The sequence below is a fragment of the Actinia tenebrosa genome, unplaced genomic scaffold, assembly GCF_029948245.1.
Source record: "Actinia tenebrosa isolate PJP-AT-01 unplaced genomic scaffold, QUT_ActTen_1.0 PGA_scaffold11__36_contigs__length_13525064, whole genome shotgun sequence".
NCBI lineage: Eukaryota > Metazoa > Cnidaria > Anthozoa > Actiniaria > Actiniidae > Actinia > Actinia tenebrosa.
In genome coordinates, this window is record NW_028292571.1 from 3,307,093 (window position 1) to 3,329,344 (window position 22,252).

General features: G+C 39.3%; 2 protein-coding genes across 2 annotated transcripts in view; one reads left to right on the forward strand and one right to left on the reverse strand.

Moving 5' to 3' along the window:
- The first annotated feature begins 298 nt into the window (after positions 1–298).
- On the forward strand, positions 299–5,004 carry LOC148912357 (serine/threonine-protein kinase DCLK1-like). Its single transcript, XM_089027644.1, has 2 exons — positions 299–2,448; positions 2,854–5,004. The coding sequence occupies exons 1-2, from the start codon at positions 664–666 to the stop codon at positions 3,421–3,423; spliced, it is 2,355 nt and encodes a 784-aa protein (XP_088883770.1). The 5' UTR covers positions 299–663; the 3' UTR covers positions 3,424–5,004.
- A 1,431-nt stretch (positions 5,005–6,435) lies between these two features.
- Positions 6,436–22,252, reverse strand: part of LOC116294509 (polycystin-1) — a 36,849-nt gene continuing 21,032 nt past the window's right edge. Inside the window, exons 7-20 of the mRNA XM_031702129.2 lie at positions 21,498–21,757; positions 20,591–20,826; positions 19,209–19,313; positions 18,786–18,968; positions 18,376–18,501; positions 17,842–18,033; positions 17,147–17,392; positions 16,329–16,496; positions 15,723–16,151; positions 13,401–14,718; positions 12,252–12,715; positions 10,297–10,542; positions 9,870–10,035; positions 6,436–9,103 (exon numbers count right to left, since the gene is read on the reverse strand). Of these exons, the coding sequence (XP_031557989.2) occupies positions 7,686–9,103; positions 9,870–10,035; positions 10,297–10,542; positions 12,252–12,715; positions 13,401–14,718; positions 15,723–16,151; positions 16,329–16,496; positions 17,147–17,392; positions 17,842–18,033; positions 18,376–18,501; positions 18,786–18,968; positions 19,209–19,313; positions 20,591–20,826; positions 21,498–21,757 (5,557 nt within the window). The 3' untranslated portion in view covers positions 6,436–7,685. The remainder of the gene's footprint in view (positions 9,104–9,869; positions 10,036–10,296; positions 10,543–12,251; positions 12,716–13,400; positions 14,719–15,722; positions 16,152–16,328; positions 16,497–17,146; positions 17,393–17,841; positions 18,034–18,375; positions 18,502–18,785; positions 18,969–19,208; positions 19,314–20,590; positions 20,827–21,497; positions 21,758–22,252) is intronic.

Here is a 22,252-nt window from a genome sequence, read left to right on the forward strand (position 1 = left end):
CAAACAGACAAGGTTTATACGAACTATTCTAATTGAGGCCAATTAAAAATATATATGTGAAAATAAAAAATATATATATCACCCAAAAACATGGACTTATTTTACTTCGTCATTTTCTAACTTTAATATTAACTCAGCATTTAGCTTTATCCATTTACTCATGTTTGACAAAACATTTCAAGGTAAAATTACTCGACTGTAAACTTTGGGGGGAAAATTCCAAAGTTGAGTAAACACTGTGACGATTATTATAAAATCGCCATAACAACGGGGTCAAAACATACCGCTGAAGCGACGATTTACATACTATAAGTGTAGAAATCATCGTTTGGCAAAGCACCGGTTCATGAGGGTATATACAATTCACAATGGATGGAGGATTTATAATTCTCAGCCCTACATATTGATGGCTTTGTAAATCAGGATTGTTATTAGAAGCTCGGATCGGTGAGGAAGTTAAGGTGCCGATAAGGAAAGATTGTTCTTGGAGATCCACGTATCGGGGACAGTACATGTTCATCATCGGTAATTTTTTTAATTGGAGACCATAATATCTATATTCGTATCCGTTCGAAGTATTGTCTATACTGAGTTGTACGTGGACAAGGATGTATTAACAGTTGGGTCGGTGAATGTCGACTGAGGATTGAAGTATCGAGTCGAATGATGACAGCAGTTCGTCACACTTCCAAGTATTCGACGAACGAGCAAGATATGAAGAAGGACTCTAAAATTGTCACGTTTTACAAGAATGGAGATATCTACTTCAGCGGATATGTCGTGACAATAACTCCACGTCGATATCGAAGTTTTGAAGTGCTATTATCAGAGCTGTCTCGCATAACAAATCTTCCACAAGGAGTTAGATATCTTCTGGATAGAGAGAGCGGAACCCGGATCGAGGCGATCGAGCAGTTACAAGACGGTAAAGCTTATGTTTGTGCTTCGAATTCTAAGCTAAAGAGGCTGGATTACGGCAAGAAGAGCGGGGTATTACCCCAATGGGGTTCTAAGAACAAGATTGAACTACCTGCGCTGACAAATCCACCGAAGGTTCAGGGAAATCAGACTAGTTCTCGCTACGTCCCGCTTGCACATACTCGCCATGCAGGAACACGAGAACACAAACAGGAAGCAACAAGAAACTATCAAAGGGTTTCTTATAAAGCTCGCAATGTGACTGTAATTCGAAATGGCCACAAGCCTAGGATGAGTACCAGGGTTTTACTAAGTAAACGGACGGCTCATAGCGTGAACCAGTTTCTTGATATGGTGAACGACTCACTTGGGGTCACCGGTGCTTCAAATGTTCGAAAAATCTACACCTCTAGAGGAAAGCAGGTTTACGAGGTTTCTGATTTATTCCTCGATGAAACTGGGATATTTATTGCTGTTGGGAATGAAAGATTTCGGGTTGATGACATTGAGAATATTCTAAGTGATGATAAAGGAACGCCTGGTAATAACAAGAGACGTGTAAAATCACTAGGGAAGGTTAGTAACACAGGTATGAAACACGAAGAAGAAAACAAACGAACTTCGAAGGAACACGATGATAAACCAACAGAACAAGATAACAAGAAATCTTCTTTACCGGTACTGCCGGACTTAGAGGTTAAGAAAAACAAAAACAATTACGAGATTAGATCGAAAGTAGCTGATGGTGGTGATAATTATTCATCGATACATCAAAAGCCTCAAAGCCCGAGACACAAGAAGACTGTGAGTAAACAAAACTCTTCGACAAGAGAAAACAAAAACGTCGAACAGAGGACCGATGTGAATTCAAATAATGTCAAACTGCCTCAAATTGGGACAGGGCATAACTTGGTTACCTCGCAAGAACCACAGCAGGCAACCACGACAAAAGGAAAGACAGACAATCAGGATTCCCCACGGGGGGTAGGTGAGGAGAAAGAGAAATTGAAAGAATCTGTTGAGAAAGAGAAGATTGAAAAATATCCTGAACAAAAGGTTAAAAAGAGACCTTCTAAAGAGTTTACCCACCATGAGATCGAAGTAGAATATTCTAGAGTAACGGATAAAAAAGTTGAGGATGTTTACGACATAGGACGAAAAATTGGCGATGGAAACTTCGCAATCGTTCGGCAATGCACCAACAAAACAAACAAAAAAGAATTCGCTCTCAAAATTATCGACAAGAAAAAAATTAAAGGAAAGGAAAAAATGATCGATGACGAGATCGCAATCATGAGGAAATGTCGCCATCCGAATATAGTTCGATTATTTGAGGATTACGACACGCCAACTGATATTTATCTGGTAATGGAGCTGATCAAGGGGGGAGATCTCTTCGATGCTATTTCATCTTCTGTCAAGTTCACAGAAAACGTCGCTAAAACCTATTTTCGAGATATGTGCAAAGCCCTGGCATATTTGCACAAGCAGAGAGTTGTACACAGAGATATGAAACCAGAAAACCTACTTGTAAGTATACACTGTGATATGATTGGCTATCTTGACGCGCTGTCGGTTTTGTTTTATGGAGTAATGGTTTTGACGAAGAGTAGTGTTTGTTTATTAGAGTGCAAACAATATATCCGTGAAATATTAGTAATACTAACTTACACTATTTTATGCTAATTCTATTGTTTTCTCTTGTTTAACTAGCACTATTTTGAAGCACTCTATAACTGGGGATCAATTAGTCTGGTCATATTTCATGTCATTTTGACTTGTGACTATTAGTGTTAAGGAGCCATTATTCACTCTACTGTTCTTCAGTGCAAAATACACCCTCTTTCCATCCCCAATAGGAACTGATCCGATTTTATTGATCAGATAATTTGACAATTAAATATCTTGTGCATGATTCTCTCCGTTTTATTCCAGGTCCACGAGCGTGCAAACGGCCAGGCAATCCTCAAGCTCGCAGACTTCGGCCTCGCGGTAGAAGTAAAGGCACCACTTTTTACCGTCTGTGGTACCCCAACCTACGTCGCCCCAGAAATCCTCGAAGAAGAAGGGTACGGCCTAAAGATCGACATGTGGGCAGCAGGTGTAATAACATATATCATGCTATGTGGTTTCCCGCCATTTCGCAGCGCCAAGCGCGACCAGGACGAACTTTTCGACCTCATCCAAGCGGGTGACTATGAATTTCTTTCACCATATTGGGACCCTATCTCTGAGGACGCCAAGGACCTGATCTCTCATCTACTGGTAGTAGAGCCCCATAAGAGATACTCGGCCGAGAAGGCTTTAACTCATAAATGGGTCCGGCTCAGAAGTCCTACAGTAGGGGATCTCAGTAAAAACCTGCTTGGCGAAGACGGTGTCGGGAAGAAGTCGAAGAAGAAGTTTAAAGCTGCCGCCCTTGCTATACAGGGAGCGCAGAGGTTTGGAAACTTAGCGGATGAATTTCGTACTCACAGAGGCGAGAAATTCATTAGTTTATTGTAGATTATAATAGTATAGTGGTAGCAAACATAATCTGGATATCATGGCTCTTGATAGCATGATGTAATAACTGATCCTGTCTGATCTCTTGATTACTACGAGAAGTGATTGTGCAAAGTGACCAGATTGAACACTAGCCTGTGTACAGCCGTTCCCCACTTCTCCCCCTATGGGGGAAAAACGAGGGGAAAACGTTTTGCCCGTAGTGGGGAGGGGTGGGAAGCGGGTGTATACAGGCTAATAGAATATACTAGAGGAATTAAAAGTGAATGACTAGAACCTCCCACTAGCTCGATGGTGTGGGAGCGAGAATAGTGAACCGTACTCCATTCATCACCAAGTCAACTCACTTAGGCTCAGGTCAAACTTCGAACCTCACATGAGCCAAACCTAATTGCAAGAATAGATGACAAGGTGGTCTTTTTTATGTCACTAGGTTCGGCTCATGTGAAGTCCGACGTTTGACATGAGTCTTATAGGCCTAACAGAAAAATACTCAAAACTTCTCAAAAAAAAAAATAGAATTACTCCTTTGGAGTGACCTGATTTTTTGAAAGCCGAGATATCAAATATTAAAATGAGTCCGCTTTTTTAAAATTTGAAATCAATTTTTTTATAGATTAAATGACATGATTTTGATATATATTTTACTTTCTCGGTCTTGAAGACATTGATGAAGGAAAATATATGTAAATATGTTCCTCTGGAACGTATTGTGATCCACAAACACTAAAGGCGCTGTTGAACAGCTAAGTATTATATCATTTATATATATTTAGTTATTATAATCATTAAATAGGTTTTATAGACACAAGTAGAATATATAATGATCAATAGATTTATACTATATATATATTATGCATCTGATACAAGTATCAAGCTTGGGGGGAAAATATATAAAAGGGAAAATGGCGCGGTATTTCTAAACCCTTTACCAACCATTTTGTTTATAACGCGCGGTTTTAAACGCTAGGGACAGTTAAACGAGTGCTACCGCAGCGAACCGATTTACGTTCTCTATTTTCGCTCGTCAGCCAATAAATAATAATTAAGTTTAGTGAAGGCCCAACCCTTGTGTAGAGGGGTAGTTATGCCATGGAAAGCCAAAAAGATCTGTGATTGAATTCTCTTGAGAGAGTCCATCTTCCTTGCATTGAGGTCTAAAGAGACTCTGCTCGGAAGGAAATGATTGACAAAGATTTCAAAAAAGACAATATGACGTCACGGTGGCACGCTTTGCGCTATAACTCAGTCCCTTTCTCAAGAATTTCTCAAAGATTTCCGCTTCTATCTTTACATTTCGATTTGGGGTTTCGTTAGTTTTGGAAAACCCTTCAGGATTTCTTTGTGCACCTTCTACATACCATACTAAATTATCACCTGATGTTCAATGCAAATAATCTATTTTACTCCTGTTTCAAACAATCATATGTTTACTCAGTATCTTTTGACCACTTAGGTCACATTTTTTACGTCAATCATTTTATATTATTATTTTTAAATCAGTCACTGTTTCAAAAAATGGTCTTTTTTTTCAAGCAAAATCCTTGGTTAGAATTCTCCGCCTAAATAGAGTTTATTTTTGTAACCAAATGATAATCGTAATAAACATCCCGTATAAATGTGTAATTTTGTCCTTTCTTTTTCCCTTGCTTTTTCTTCTTCTTCTTCTTCTTCTTTTTTTTTTTTTTTTTTTTTTTTTTTTTTGGTTTTAGTCTTTTCTTTTGGTTGAAGTTTCATTCACGTTAAAATTAAAATGAATTTTATGTTGGATTGCAATTAGAATCTGGCTATTGGATACTGATACTGATTTGCTTGCGAGACCTAACTATAACTTGATTCCAGAAATAACATGAATATCCGTGAATGCCGACCAACACTTGGATTCGACTTTGTTATCGATCTTCTTAATAGTACATTTTACAAAAAACAATTTAGGATACGTACTTTTGTTCCAATCAGTTTATCAGGCGCATATAGTTCGACTGCCAGCCATTCTCTTTAGATAACATTCTCATGTGAGTTGTATCAATACATGTGTCTTCTCATGTGCAACCGTTAAACAAAGAAATGATGCTCAAGAGAATGACAGTCTGAAATGGGAAAATTAACATTGTGCCCAAGGTGAAGAGGTCTATAGACGTGAAGTGAAAATAAAAAGTGTATGTTAAAATGGCATAATGTGATATATTTTAAATGAATCTAAAAATAGTGTTTTTGTTATATACATGTGAAATTGAAAATATTGAGTTTTTTCCCTTCACTCATATTCTTATTTCAAACTTCTTTTTTCAGTCCTGCTGTCTTGGACATTGAATTCAATATTAGTTACTAATGAACATTGTAAAGCGTTGTTGAAGCTATGCGATATTGACGCTATATAAAATATATATATTATTATTATTATTATCATATTATTATTATAGACACCTTGCAGCATGCACGTCGTAAAAGCAGCTCGATTTGGAGAATATATCAATAGGTTTCCAATTCTCATCAGATTGAAGTTCTTTAGTTTTTTCCTCCAAATTGAGCTCCTTTAACGTCACAAGCAAAGAGGTCTATTGGAAGCTGGTACACGAAGCTATGATGCACTTACTCCACGAATGAATAAAGATAGGGTCATGGGACGCAAAAATGGATGAACGAAAGAAAGAGATAAACGAATACGAGTGATAAATGGAAAGAGAAAATGGATAGCGAATAAACAAGAGTAAACAAAGTTCTGTCAGATATTTTCGATTTATTTGCACTATTATCACTACGTATACAGTAATTTACGAACGAGTGATTTTCAACATGTGCCATCAAAATCAAGAGAATGTTCTGAAGGAATAAAAAAAGCAGAGAAAAGATTTAGAAGGAAATTGACTGTGCGCATTTAAGATTTTAAAATAACATTTTTAGTTTTTTTTCAATTCTTTCATTTTGACAAGAGTTTCTCTCTCGAACTGAATCATTATATATTTGTAAATATAAACACATATTATATATTTGTAAATGTAAACACATCCAAACATTTAATTTTTGTTTAATATTCATTACATGTGGCCATAACGATTTTTTCATGAACCTGCCTCTAAAGCGCGATATCTAGCCAGACAATGCATTTAGTCACACTGTTGACTATAGCTAGATAAATTTATCTAACTTAGATCCCGCTATGTAGATGACATCACCAAAAATAGTCAATACGCGCCAAACCAACGGTCATGTGAATCCGAGGGTTTATTTTAGGCCAAAGAATGCGTGAAGTTTTCTTTTCTGATTTTCAGACCGTTGACACGTGAATTTTCAATTAAAGTGACGTCAACTAAAATAGTAAATAACTTATAATTTAGGTGACGTCAACTATTCAACAGTTATTGTGATTGCTAAAGCTGTTAAGTGGTAAGATAAGAAGCAAATTCGAAACTACACTGTTGCCGTAGCCTTGTGATTAGGAGAATTACTGTAGACAATGGGAAGTCATTTCAGTATTACGGCATGGGTGTACCGTGTAAATGCCGTATACACCGTAGCGTACCGTAGGTTTGATATCAAAACCGCTCTATATAACTAAGTACGTGCTGCAGCTTTAAAAAATAAAATCATGACTCTGCAATGTGCCGTGTATGAAGGAGTAACTGAATATTTCGTCTATGAATACCGCAATTTTCTTCAAAGACTGTTCCAGCAGTCCCTATGACATTATTATCTATCATGATAATGTTCAGCTTAAGAAAGAAAGAACGTTTCATGGTGTCATTCCCAAATACGCAAAGCATTCTTTGGGCGAAGTATAGGAGTGGCAATTACGAGGGATTTTGTCCAGATTCTCTGGTTTTGCTTCCTTCGCAAAACCTTACAAGCTTAATCAAAATTTTATTCGTGAACTAGCCGTGCATTGATTGTGATTTTTTTTATTTAATGATTGCCCCCAGGTTGTTTCGTAGTATCGCCAATAAATTAAAAAACATGTGAACTCTGAAACAGGACCTTACATCAAAAAGAATATATTTTACAACAATCACTGTCCATCACTCCCCCCACGCTCGCTCCACACACAACCGCACTACATTCACTATTATACTACACAACAAACAACTCAAATGTTGATTTTTAACGAGGGACGGCAAAACTGGAGATAGAACACGGAGAAAACCCCTCGTGGCAAGAGAGAAAATAAAACATCAAACAAACTCATCTCATATGTGTGGTTCAGCCGGGACTTGCTGACGACCACGACACCCGGCGTGAACTACACAACAGTGAGAGGGACAGCGTTAATACATTGGATTTTCTCTTGACGTATACGTGACTTCGCCATCGTTGCGCAGAAAGTCCTCCTTTTCAAAGTACACCGTCTGTATCATGTTCACCAGTAGATCTACACGGTTCTTTAAGTTCTCGGCCTGGTCGACCCTCTTTCTCCTTTTATACTTGGGTTTACCCATCGGATAGTTTTTGACTTTATTCTTGGACGAGAAAATAAATCCCCATGTACTCCAGCCAAGCCAGACACGGAACTGGTCGGTCATGAAGTCAACTATTTCGTACTCATTCGATTGTAGATCGTTGTTGCGTTTCACCGCTTGGAAATTCTCGATGATGATCGAGATAAACATGTTGACGAGGACCCAGACAACGAGGAAGCTGTAGAAGAAGAACATGACAGGTGCTAACACTCTGTTCGTTTCAAGAAGACGTTCGTAACTAAATTTCCCAAGCATGACGCTTATCAGGGTTTCCACAGAAGACATGACGGTGTGGAACATATAAAGGTCTTTTGAAAACACCAAAACGCAAAAATGCACGAATGCCATGAAGACTATACCGAATACTAGACTAAAACACATTAGTTCCTTTGCCGAGTTCTTCAGTGTAGACGCAAGTAATGACATTCTTCGGTTGAATCGGAACAGACGAAGGAATTTTAGAGATACCAAGAACACGACGAAGGAGTAGATATAAGCAAAGACTTCATCGCTGGCTGCCAGTGGATGGAAGTTCACAAATTCATTGGGATTCTTGCGGTATTCTCTTTGTGTCAGGGCGTTGATGCTGAATCTTACGAAGTAAAGCACAATGGACGTCCAGGAAAGTGAAATCAACACAAGCTCCGTGCAGTTCCAGTACTCCTTGAAATAATAAATAGGGCCAATGTTTATCATCCCTTTGATCAATTTATACGTGAAGAATATGGTGAAAGCGACAAATGCCAGCTCAAAGATGAGTACGAATAGTTTGAATTGTCCTGTGTAGCGGTCTATCCTCGTGACGAGAAGCTCGACGAATGGGAACGCGCCTCCGCTGGCGGACACTTCAAGTATCAGAAACGCAACGCAGTGCATGTTGGTATGCGGGTTGTATATCGTTATCTCGACGAATACCGCTCGACTCTGCTTGTCAATCCAGTTATGCGATTTTAACTCTTGAATTTTTCTTCTGGCCTCCTCGATCGTTGGTCCCAGGTCTTCGGCGTAACCTCCTCCACTGTAGAAGGCCAGGCGTCCGAGGAATGGGAGGGATTTCAGCTCAACGCTTTCTCGGTACCGCCATGCGCGATTGGTTGATGTGAAGTTGGAAGGAGCTCGCAACCATCCTGGTTTGAATTGTTTGGTTATTTCTTCGGCGTTCCAGGAATAAGGTACATTACAGTCACGTAGAAAACCTTTAAACACATTTGCCACTTCACATGTATCTAAGGATGAAAAGGACACAAGGAGCAACTTAGGTAAGGTCAAAACAAATGTCAACTTAGAGGAACCAGTCTCGAGGGGGGAGGGGGTTGGAGTATTCAGTAACCACAACGTCTGGACGTGAAATACTGGAATTTTGATCTAGAATATTTCTGAAACTAAAAGTCGAAATTGCACAAACGAATACATTTATTTGGAGAAAGAATACAACAAAGTATATAAACATAATGAGTTTTGTTTTGTTATTGTTGTTGAGTTTTTCAGGCTGTCTCAAAAAGAAATTATCATGCATTAGACAAGGACGCAATAGAAGGTGATACATAAAAGTAACCGATGACAACATTTGTTACTGGAGATCATCCAGTATGGTGGCCATGACGTTATATGAGCACCACGATATCAAGACATTATGGAACATGCATTGCCACGGTGAGCATATCACATATTGTTTTTAAGTAGGTTAGCTGTCCTTACTTAGTGGGAAACTGCTATATATTTTTGACACATAAATAAAGTTTATTATTATTATTATTATTTATTATTATTATATCAGTTTCTCACAGTCGCTTTAGCAACACGTAAGCAGTACGTTCATGTATTCATCATTTTCCATACATCTGTTCACTGGTCAAACACATATACTTCAGTCGAGGTTGCAAGGTTCAAATTTGAATAATCCTTTGAAAGTACCTTGGCACCTCACTTGAGCGCTTTATGTTTGACAGTGAACCAATGTATGGAAAATGGTGCAAACGATAACTGATTTACCTGTTTTGACTCGTAACTGTCTAACCCTTGCAACTCCGATCCGCCATGACGTTCTGTCTGCCATGTATCCGTTGACGTCACTTTTTCCATTGTACCAAGGTCCGTTGTATAAACTGGGCAGCAGAGTGTTGTTAGTCCAGTTCCAGAACTTTTCGATTCCACTCACCTTTAAATTAAAGGTACAGTTAAAAAAATTATTTGCTAAAATATTATGACCTGCGGATGAATGGATGGAAGGATAGATGGACGGAGGGAGGGTGGGTGGGAGGGATGGAAGGAGGGAGGGAGGGATGGAGGAAGGGAGGGAGGGAGGAAGGGAGGGATGGAGGGAGGGAGGGATAGATGGATGGATAAATGGATGGATGGATGGATAGATGGATGGATGAGTGGATGTTAAATGTAAGACAGTAACCCTAGCTCTACTCACCATAAGAAACTTTCTATCTGTCTGGTTTTTTGCTTTCTTGGGTTTATAATCAACGAGCCAGCTATTTCCGGTTCCCGTCAGCATGTTTTCCATCCCTTGATTCAACAAATTCGCGTCAGGGTCCTTGTGTCCGTAAGCTGTCAACAGCACAACCCATACGAACATGGCGTACAAGACAATCTCTCGAATGACTGAATACATTTTACGTTCCTTGAAACGGCGAATCCGGGCTTTCTTTAACATGGCCTGTGGGGAAAACGACTCTAAAATCACACTTTTTTCAGACAAGAAGCAATAGACCTATTAACCTTCACTGTTTGTTGCCCCATTACAGAGCATGAGATGCCACTCTTGAAAGTTGATTCTTTCATGTGTAAATATTTTAACATATTCCTCATAAAAGAACAATTCTCAGGAGAATGTCACGTGGTCTGAAATGGGTAATTTGCATACGGAGGTAAAGATGAAATTAGATCAAGAACCACGGAGAGGCATCGCAAGTGGGTGCCTCGTATAGTACGTAGACTGGTATGTATAACACTAAGGGCACTTTCCACGATTTCAAGTCGAACCGATCGGTCTGAGTGGCCAGTTCTCAAGTGGTGCTCTACAGTTCTTAGAACTGGTTCGGGCGACACTAGAGAAAAACTTCTGCGCATACGTGCATTTCAGCACGTTTTCTAAAAATTTTGAAGAGTTTGGGTGAGGAAATAAATGTTTGTTTTCTCCAAGTATACAAAACATTTCATGAGTATGCTTTTGTCAGACCAAGATACTGTATTAACAAACACAATATGAAAGAATTACCCTTAAGTTTTAAGCATGGACACCAAGTTTTGGCATTTTGTGAAGTCCAATTTATCAGGCATGTTTGAAAGTCAAATTTACATATGTTTTGAGTAATTTGCATACGGATTTAGAGCATGCGCAGACGTTTTTCACTCGTGTCGGTTCTGGCCGCGTTGGTCCCAAGTACCATAACTGATCGTTAGCGCTCTGGCCGATTGGTTCCGACTTAATGGAAAGCGCCCTAAAAGTGTCAGAATAAGACTTGAAAATTTAGTGGATTTAAAACAGAGATGCTTAAACCTCCCTCTCCATCTCAATATCGCTCCTGCACACAAAAGAACTTCTTTGACGTTTTTGTCTCAAAAGAGGGATATTTAGGTCACTTATTGGTAACCATTAACTGCAATTGAAGTTTGTGCATTCTTGAAAAAGTTATGAGCTCCCATAAATATCTTCAACTGTTTTTTTTAACTGAGCATTGAAAAAAATTGAAATTTATGCTTTAGAAACTATATGGAAGCAAAAACAGTCTTTTTTCGTCGTTGTTTAGGCGTTTGTCTAGCTAAAAACATAACACTAAAGGGAAGGAATGATTTTGCTTCATTTGAGCACTCGTCTTCACTAATTGATACGATTGTCCCCTTCACAAATCCCTGCGCCATCTTGAAAGGTAACAGTGTCTGTGCATCGAATCGAGAATGGCGGTGACATTGCAATGATACAGACATGTGAATTATAGACTACTTCGAAGATTTGGCGGCCATCAAAGATGACGAAAAATATATATAGAGTATTGTAAGTTGTCTTTTTATTATGGGTGATCGATGTGTCGACTTAATCCATCTTTTTCGGTGTTGTATTCTCTTGTGGTGAGCTGTTAATATCAATCGAGGTCATTACTGTAACAAAGCTTTATTTGCCCCCTGGACACCAAATAATGTCTTGCATTCAAGAGAGCCGCCGTATCAACGAAATAGTCTATCTTTCAAGGTGTTGCAAGGTTACCGCCGTCGCTCATCCTCGCTTCGATGCACAGGCACGATTACCTTTCAAGATGGCGTAACGATCTGTGAAGGGGACTATTGCTTGCAAACTCATATAACGGTTGGAAATGAATAAAAGATTTAAATTGGCGCCTTAAAGATCTATTTTAAAAGGTGGTTTACCTCGTCGGGAGCCATGTACTTTGGTTGTTCAGCTATGAGTGCATTTCGTCTTCGTCCTCTTAGATTCTGTTTCAGCCATTCCTCGTCCTTCGCCAGCTCCGCGTTAAGACTTTCCTCACTTTTGTCAGGTTTCTTGAGAATAAGAGCGAAAAACAATGCAAAGCCAATAACCTTGAGAGGCTGGGAGATAAAGATATCTTGAATCAGGGATATGAACATAGCGGTAAGCCACTCCTCCTGGACTTTTTTCTCGAAGTTCAGTCCATAGAGCAAGGTAAAGAACGCTGCAACGAGAGATGTGCTTATGCAGAGAAACCACGCCACAAATACAAACCACCAGGGAAGCAGGAACTTTGGTTTGGGCACTTTGATGATGACTGGATTGCGTTTGGGCTTCTCGGGCTTGACTAGTTGTGAGCTGTCGTTAAAGTCGAGACTGCATTCAGACACAGGACTGGTAGATGCTGTTGATAATAAGTTATGTACCATTTAAAAAAACGTTTGTCGGAGCCAAAGGCGATAGGCGAGAACTAGCTCAAATAAGATTCAAGCATTTTGAGCTAATTGCCCTATTTCCCTATGACGTCACTGATTGTTTATGTGGGGATAGAATCGCCAAATCCAGTAGAAAATTCAACAAAATTTGTCCCTAGCGAAACAGTTTAATCTAAAATGGCCTGGTTTACAGATATAATATGTGTTAATATGTACTAAGAAATATTCTGAGCGTTTGCTGGCTATCCTACTTCTCTTCATGGATTGATACGGGTTTTAGAACAATTTATGGTGAATTTGCGTTGATTTGACCCCCTCCGACGACCATGATCCTTTGCGTTTAAACGATAGATTGTTTTGATGTGACGTCATGTGAAATAGGGCAATTCTCACAAGATATTCTCTATTTGACGATTTGCTTTTCTTTAAGGATCACTTCGTGATTTCTATATTGAATATCTCAGCAACGCAAAAAGCTAAAAAAAAAAAAGTAGTAGTAAATACCTATCTATTTTTTAAGGGCTTTTAAATCAGGAAGAGATCCTGTAAGCTGATATGCACCATATGGAAAAATGACTTCCGTTACAACACGAAAACCAGTTCTATTAAGGTTCCCTCCGCCCCCCTTTATTACTTAAATCATTCTTTTCTAACCTTTCTTTCTAATATCATCCTGATCAAAGGGTTGCTGGATGTCACTCTTAAACAGGTCTTTTGACCCTATTTTAATAGGCGTGTGTAGCGTTGGCTGTGTCGAGTGTTTTAGATAATGTTCATCCAACAGACGGTTTTCCATCAAAAGACACAGGAGATCATCATCATCGTAGGCATCTTGCGGATCTAAACATACTTTCTTGGGGCTCATCAAAAAATCTTTTCCAGGGTAATATTCCGAATAATCTGTTCGCGTGATGGTGTGAATGTCATTGAGTTTCAGGACGGATTTCTGGACCTCCTTCGCTTCTTCGCTCTTTTCGTGTGCAGGTTTTCGTGGTTTCTTTGGACGTCGTTCGAGGCTTCGAAAAATTTGCGCGATGAGAAGATTAATGGGGAAGACGATCAAACTCGAATAAAATCCCACGACAACTGCATGCCATGTAATGCGTATGAAACCAGACTCAAAGATAACTGTATTGTTCTTTGATTGTGGGATATCATACCACATGACATTTGCCAACATTGTACAAAGAAGGATAGAAAGACAACAAGTGACTCGTTGGACGCGAGTGAATTGACTGCGTGGAGGACGAAGAGCGATCGAAAACCACAGATGTGCATCAGAGAAATCCTTCTTTGCACGATTACGAAAGAGGTATGTGAATTCTTGAAGCTCTTCTTTCCCGGCTATCGGGATGATGCGTTCAACTTGACCGTCGTCCTCGTCGCACGCAAACCAGCGGTAACACAAAAACACGAAGCGCTCATCAGTATCAATGTCCCGAATGATGACCTGATTAAGGTACCACGCAGGCCATGACCCAGAATTATCGTGCCATATTCGGATGTAGTTCAAAGGACCTAAAGCTTGAGGAACGGTGACAAAGAATGAATCCACGCTTCCTGATTCAAAGACTTGCCTCTCCTTGTCTATCAACGTGATTGGATGACTTTCTGCTAGTTCTCCATAAAGTATAATCGAGACATTGCTTGTGGTTGACCTTCCCATCCTGCCTGTGTATGCTGTCACTTCGTAACGGAATCGATCTGTCGGGTCGTTATCAGGCACAGCAATAAGGCCCACTTTTGTAGTGTCTTTTTTGTCCCAGCGCCGAGCAAATACCAAGGCTATTACGTACATCGTGGCCACAAGACAAACTGTAGCTAACAAAGCAGGAGACTCGTAAAGATTGGCTAGATTATTTATGCTTTTTTTCAAGTCCAGTTTGTTTGGGGGAATGAATAGGTCTCCACCGAACCATGTGAGATGCGTACATTGACAATGGGTCATTGATCTGGACGTCTTGTTCCCAATCTGCAATATCAGAACAAACCATAATATAATATAATATAATTTCTGCAACCACTCCTCTTCCTTTGCAAGCTTCGCGTACAGACATGCATGCAAAAATTAGTTATTTGTTTAACTGCAAAATTGCAAAGGAACTCGTACAATAGGCCGTTTGCACGATGGAGCAGTCATTTTACTACCACTATACAAGTGACCTATTTGACTTACAAGATTGCTGCTTTGTCAACGAGAAATCTGTTCCAGGGTAATATTCCCTTGAGTCGATTAGCATAATGGCATGAAACAAGTGGCAGATTTCTCTCGTACCGGACGACTCGCGGGTTTGATTCCTTGACTCTTAATTCATTCCATGTGAGTACAATTGAGTTTACCAATTGATTTGAGGACTTTACTCCGGCTTCTCCGATTCTTTTTCCTCGGATCCCCAAAACCTATGAAGCTAAATCCCAAGATCGCGGAGGTAGCTGGCCTTGACATAGATCAACACTGAGGTTGTTTCAGGATTCGATGCAAATTTGAAGAAATTTAAAAAATTGCACTTATGTTAGGTCAGCGAGCGAAAAATTCTAGAAATTTCTTTATGTTAATGCTTTGAGCTACAAATAGGCCCTTTGCAGTTTACTGTCACGTGTCCAGTGTACTGTAGGGCAAAATTTATATTTTTATATTAAATTGGTAATTCTTTTTAGCTACTTGTAAAGAACTGAATGAAAAGATGTGTATCCAGTGTGTTACGAAATGCAGTTTTATTACGATCTCTCAAAACAGGTTGTTAGAAATTTTGTTTGCTCACCAGTATATTTCACCCATGGGAATCAAAATGTCCATTCATTTACTCTCAGTGAATTAATCAGAACGTGATTGCTTAGCTGCAAAGGGCCTATTTGCTAGCTTAACTCGTGACAAAGAATCAATGAATTGCAGTGATGGCTGTTATCAAACCTACAAGATCAATTTGTCTGAAGCCTTCAATTCATGAAAAACTAGATGATTAACTATTTACATACTTTGCATCCTTCGCTTGTCCAAATCTGTTTAATTTCGCTCCAGAAATAGCAACCAGAAGAATAGACATCAAATGTGTAATTTAACTGCTGTTCCTGAGTTACACTGCCTTGACTGTCCACAGGAATTACTCCTATGAAGTAGTCCCCACTTCCATTGGTCCGTTCACTTAAGGCAAAAAACGTGTAAGGCCCTGGACTAGTGATGTTTGATGACTCGTTGACGGGATAACGAGGAAGAGTATCAAGGAAGTCGTATTCTGTCAGGGTTGGTTGGGAATTGTATCTGAAGTAGACGTTGAATGTTGCTGATCTATTTTCTGGTATAATGTCTGCAATGATGGCATTTTCAGGACGCTCTAGGACGACTTTGTGGACTGCCATGGGCATCTCCTTGGTCTTCGGTGGAGTGGTAGTTGTGTTTAGTTCTTTCTGTATATTTAAAGAGCAAGATAAATTAACGAAGAGAGGAGCAGAGCAGAGCAGAGCAGAGCAGAGCAGAGCACAGACGACTGAGAGAAACAACGAAAAAGCTTTCAAAGTTCATTTGATTCAAGTTTGAACAGATTGCTTATTCTAAAAAAAAGATAGAAGACGTTCTTAACAAACCTCTTCTTGTGGTTCCTTGTTTTGCAGAAAGATATCAATGGGAGACAAAAGACCTTCAATTTTTAGTTCTTGATAGTTATCACCCATCAAGACTAAAGACATGGCTGAGGACTTGACCATGCGCGAGGAGTTTGTTCCACTGAACGGATTGACACTCATCTCAGAGATCTAAAGAAGATGGCGAGGAGTAAATTATAGAAGAATATCGAGGCATGTACCTTAATTAGATACAGAAGCTGTCATACTAGCTGTAAAACCTTTTTGACTCCTTTTAAAGGAGTCATTTTTTGACCCTAAAATGACACCTTCAAAAGAGTCATCAGTTCGACTCTTCATTTTACCGACGACCCTTTGTGAAATCTTTGTTACTTTCTCAAAGGAGTAGTATTTATTTAGACTACACAAGAAGTCAAAGCCACTGTTTTAGTTATACACTAAAGAGTTGTACTTTAACTCCTAGAAGTATTCATTAACACTATGAAATAGATGTATTTCGTTTGGGCGTCATCTTCTGCTTGAGTTGTATCCATATTCATGTTTCTTCTCATGCACAACCGTTAAACAGAGAAATGAAACTCTAGGAAATGACACGTGGCCTAAAATGGGAAAACATTACGCCCAAGGTAAAGAGGTTCATTAAGAGTCAAACAACACTGGCCAATTGATAAGGTGTTGTTTTGAGCCATTATTAGAATTAAAATGATTCCCTGGTCGAAAATGACTCTCCAAAAAGGTGAATATGATCCCCTTCCAAAAGTAGAAAAATTGCAATGTGTATTGAAAGCTAATTTTATATTTTTCTGTCAATTAGTACTTACCACTGCGCTAACTTCACTGTCACCAATCCTTTGTATCATTCCTTCTTCTTCAGGCAAAACAAACCGTGCATTCCCACTAGTGTTAAATTCAGCCTTTTCTAAATTATTTGACGTCACTTTCTTGACTGACAACTGTAAGTATTTGGATTTAAACACGGTTTCTTTCTCTTCAGGAAGCTTGTTGACTAATGATGCGTTTGCTACAGTGTTAGTCAGATGTAACAAGCCCTGTGCTACGGCTTGAGCCTAAACAATGGAAAAAGAGAAGAACGAATTCAATAACATATTTTATTTCTAAAACATACATGCAATGCAAAAAGCGAAACTCTTCAGAAACTAAAATGTAAAAGCTATAGCCCACTTCCGAGATATGCTTTGCTTGTCACGCACAAAGGATTATTCTAGATTATTCTACCTTCATATGCAAATTACCCATTCTAGACCACGTGACATTCCCCTGAGAATTTTTCTATTGTGATGAACATTAAATAGGCCGTCTTTTCTTATGCAAAAACAAAAATTTCTACTGTTTTGTTCCCGGCCCATGAACAATTTCTCTTGGGACTCAGTGCAAGGGGTCTATTTACATATGAAAGAAAAATGTCATCACATGGACTGGAATGGGACAACAAACAACGAAGGTAAAGAGGTCTATTTGAGATGCTGATTTCAATATTAAGAAAGCATGTTCACACCTTATGAAGATTGGCAGTATTTCCCGAAGGAGTCGAGAACAATTTCTCCGAGGTTGATGAAGCAGCAGCGATGAAACTACTCATGGTTGACAGCGATTTCTGAGAAGCGATCTCGATTTGTGCTAGCTCAACATCCGTTGCGCTTTTAGAAATAACTTCTACAGCGCGTTTGTATATAGAGAGGGAGGATTCCTGACGGAAAAAATTTTCACGATAATTAGATTAATCAAAGAAATCAAAAATAGATGCGCCTGTTGTATCCACCATTTTCACATTCCCATGAATATGCATTGCTGTTTGGGGGATAACCGGCCAGGGAGGAGAGGGGATCAATGCAGTTTGGGGGGATAACATGCCAGGGAGGAAGAGGGATCCGATTGGAAAAGGACAGAGGAAAAATCGCGCATATTATAGCCGGCCAGGGAGAAGGGGGAATCAATGCAGTTTGGGATCAATACAGACAACATCAGGTATAGTGTACATTCGATTGAATAACGTTAAATTTTCTCATAGTCGTCCAGATCGTCCCATTACCTGTGCTTCTAGCGATAGTTCTGCTGATTCCTGGGCCACCAGCTCAAGTGAGCCACTCAATTGTCTTACGGCTTGAATATCTCTAGGAACAACACCATCCATTGTTTGGGTCAGGGCGGTACGAACCTGTAATAAGGTGTCAAGTTAGCTGTTAATTGGAACTATGATAAATAGCAGACGATACATTTAGATTTCGCGCCCTTGATATCTCAAGGCTAGAAAAGGAAAAGAAAACAACAAAGGGAGGAAAGAAAGTGAGAGAAAGGCGAGGTGAGGTGAAGTTACGGGACTTCAACCCAGTCATATCAGTCAGAAAAAAAGGGCCATAACACCACGCTAAATGTTCTTTGCGCGTGCCAATTATAAATCTGCCAACCAACAACCACCCGTAGAGCAAAATCTTTACATACCTGTATTCTGTCTTGAATTGTCATCACACTTCCTGTGATGTGGTCCTTGTTGTTGACGATGCTACCAAGCACGGTTGTCAATTGAACTGCACCCATTATATCTCCTCGAGCAATGTTGCTTTCGAGTTCACCTACGAAGCCTAAAAGTCGTTTAGACGTGATGTTTCCGGAAAGTGGCTTGACCTGTAATAAAAATACCAACTTCTTTAAGAATGTATGTACAAAAAAGGCAGGCTGTGTTGCATGAAACTTTGGCGGGTAAATTTAGTACTATATTTTTGAAATATGAGATATTAAAGAAGAAAAAAGAAATAGGGGATTGAGAGGAGAAGAGAGAAGAGAAGAGAAGAGAAGAGAAGAGAAGAGAAGGAAAGAAATAAAAGAGAAGAGCAGAGCAGGGGAAAGCAAAAGAGAGAAATATACCTTTATTTTGAAAATAGTATCGTTGACAGCTCCGTAGACATCTTGAACTCTGACTATGAAATCTAAAATGTAATTGTTCTCTTTTTCACCAGCTGCGAGAATGACCTGTAGTGTGAATAAAAGAACCGCGAGTGATCTACGTTCTTGTTTGGTTTCTATGTTCAAGAACTGGATTGTGCGTGTTTCCAGCTAGATATTTAATCGATTGTTGAAAAGCAGTTCTAGCACTGCTGGGTAACCGGCGGAAAAAGGTAAAAGTAATAATGTTAAAGTAAGAATAAAATTTACAAGCAACTCAATGATTCAAGAATTAAAAGAGTTGTGTATGAATTTTTTAGCCAGCAATCACATGATTGGACATGAATGCATTCCCACTGACTTGCAAGACAAGCATCACCATGAGCAGCACAAGCATCGCCATGAACAACACAAGTATCACCATGAGCAAGACAAGCATCACCATGAACAACACAATTTGCAAGCATCACCATGAGCAAGACAACAATCACAATGAGCAAGACATACATCACAATAAGCACCACAAGCATCACCATGAGCAAGACAAGCATCACCATGAACAACACAATTTGCAAGCATCACAATGAGCAACACAATTTGCAAGCATCACCACAAGCAACTTAAGAATCACCATAAGCAAGACAAGCATCACCATAAGCAACACAAGCATCACCATGAGCAACGCAAGCATCACCATGAGCAAGACAAACATCACCACGAGCAAGACAAGCATCACCATGAGCAACGCAAGCATCACCACAAGCAAGACAAACATCACCACGAGCAAGACCAGCATCACCACGAGCAAGACAAGCATCACCATGAGCAACGCAAGCATCACTACGAGCAACACAAGCATCACCACGAGCAACACAAGCATCACCATGAGCAACGCAAGCATCACCACAAGCAACACAAGCATCACCACGAGCAAGACCAGCATCACCACGAGCAAGACAAGCATCACCATGAGCAACGCAAGCATCACCATGAGCAACACAAGCATCACCATGAGCAACACAAGCATCACCACGAGTACGACAAGTATATCGCCATGAGCAACACAATTAAGCATCACCAATGCAAGACAAGCATCGTGATGAGACGGGAACGCCATTTAAAGTGGTTACTCGAGCTACTTGAAAATCTAACCATTTGTAGATGTAATTACAAAGGTAGCACTTTCTCCTTACTCAATACCCTGAGTGTTGGTCCGGCCGGGACTGAAACCAAGACCTGCCGCACGAAAGTCCGATCCTCATCTAATTGAGCCAACCGGTTGGCGGGCTAAAGTAGAAACCAGTATTCACGCGCAATTTATTCACCAAATCGAATAAGAGAACATCAAAGATTTTCGTCCATACCCTATTGTTACTGAGTTCCGGTCCATACCACATGAGCGTGTATTTACTGCTTGTTTGGTTGTTATTGTTCTTGACTAAGATCTCATAGGTCAGAGGGGTGTCCTCTTCGACCCATGCATTACACTTCACAGAGAATTTCGTGGCTAGTTCCTCTCCTTCTTCGGGAGTGATGATACAATGGCCATTTATTGGTGGGGAATTGGTTGTGAAATCGTACTCGGCAAAAGCACTTGGTCCTGCATCAGTAAGTTTTTACGTAGTTAATGGAGCGGAATGGTTTGCAAACTCTATAGAACAAAGCTATTGTTTTGCGTTTGATGTTGAACCGTACCATCACGTGATACTGACCGTGCACAATGAACCAAAGCAAATATGGCTAAAAATACTCATTCCCTTATTATTTTCATGTATGAACATTTTGAAAATGAAAACTTTCATACGATGACCACAAACCATGCGGATAAATATTTCCGCGCAAATACAGTTAAGTTACTAGATGATAAATAAGAAAGCATGAAAAAACACAATTTCTTTTTCAATAAACAATTAATATTAATCATATAGGATAAATTAACAAATAATAACTATTTAAGAACGTTTTTTTTTAGGGAGACTGAAAAACTTCTATATTCCGTAATACTGTGAACAAACGAAGCAACTTTTCCTTCTCTGTGCACGGTCAACGTCATATATCAATGGATAAAGTCGAACAAAAACCTAGAACAATAGGTTTCCCAACCATTCCTCTCAATCCTTTTACAGATTCCACCGACAATGGTTTTGGTCTTCTCCAAGCAACGGAGAGCTTTCAAATTAGGCGATGCAACATTCACAATTAATAATTATTTTTCTCTTCTAGATGGATTTTTCCGAAAAAACGTCGAATTAACACAGGAAGCCCACTTACCTCCTTTTATCTTAACCTGAACTTTTAGTATATACGTAGAGTCTTGTTCAAGTGCACCTTCCTTGACAACAACAAACTTCAAATGATTGTCTGTCAGGGTTTGATCTGGCCAAAGCTTTAACCCCTGAGGTTTTCCTTGAACGAGTTTGTAAGCAGTCCAAGAGTACTCAAGCATTGTGTCATTTCGACAGTCTGTGCAGTAGGCTTGTATTGCGAATCGCTCGTCTGAAGTCATCTTACCTCCACAATTATATACACATCTAAAGCAAAAAAATTCATAACAAATTATATAATAGATTTTCACGAACGCACGCCCTGATTGGCTGAAAAGCTATGTTTTATCAGAGTATAGAAACATAGATATGACGTCAAAACCATGTTTTCTATACAAAATTAAACATAAAAAATACGTCACAGGAATTCGGCTTTTCAATTTCAAGCATTTTCACATTTTAAATTTAAAATATTCATTAATTTTTATCAAGAATTATGTCTTTCCTCTAAAAAAGGAAAATACTTCGTTTTGAAGCACATTTGATTGGTACATTTCGACGAGTAAAGCTTTCTTTCGTTTGTGCGGCGACTATACAATGACCTTATTTCGCTAAACTAGAAGCTTTTTGCTGGACCGTGATGGTGTTAGAGAAGTCAAAAAATAATTTAAACTTTTTTTCATAGTCTAACAAGAATGAACAAATCTATCGTAATTTTACGCTAATTTACGGTATTTTTTTTACCGTAATTTGCTTTCCAAT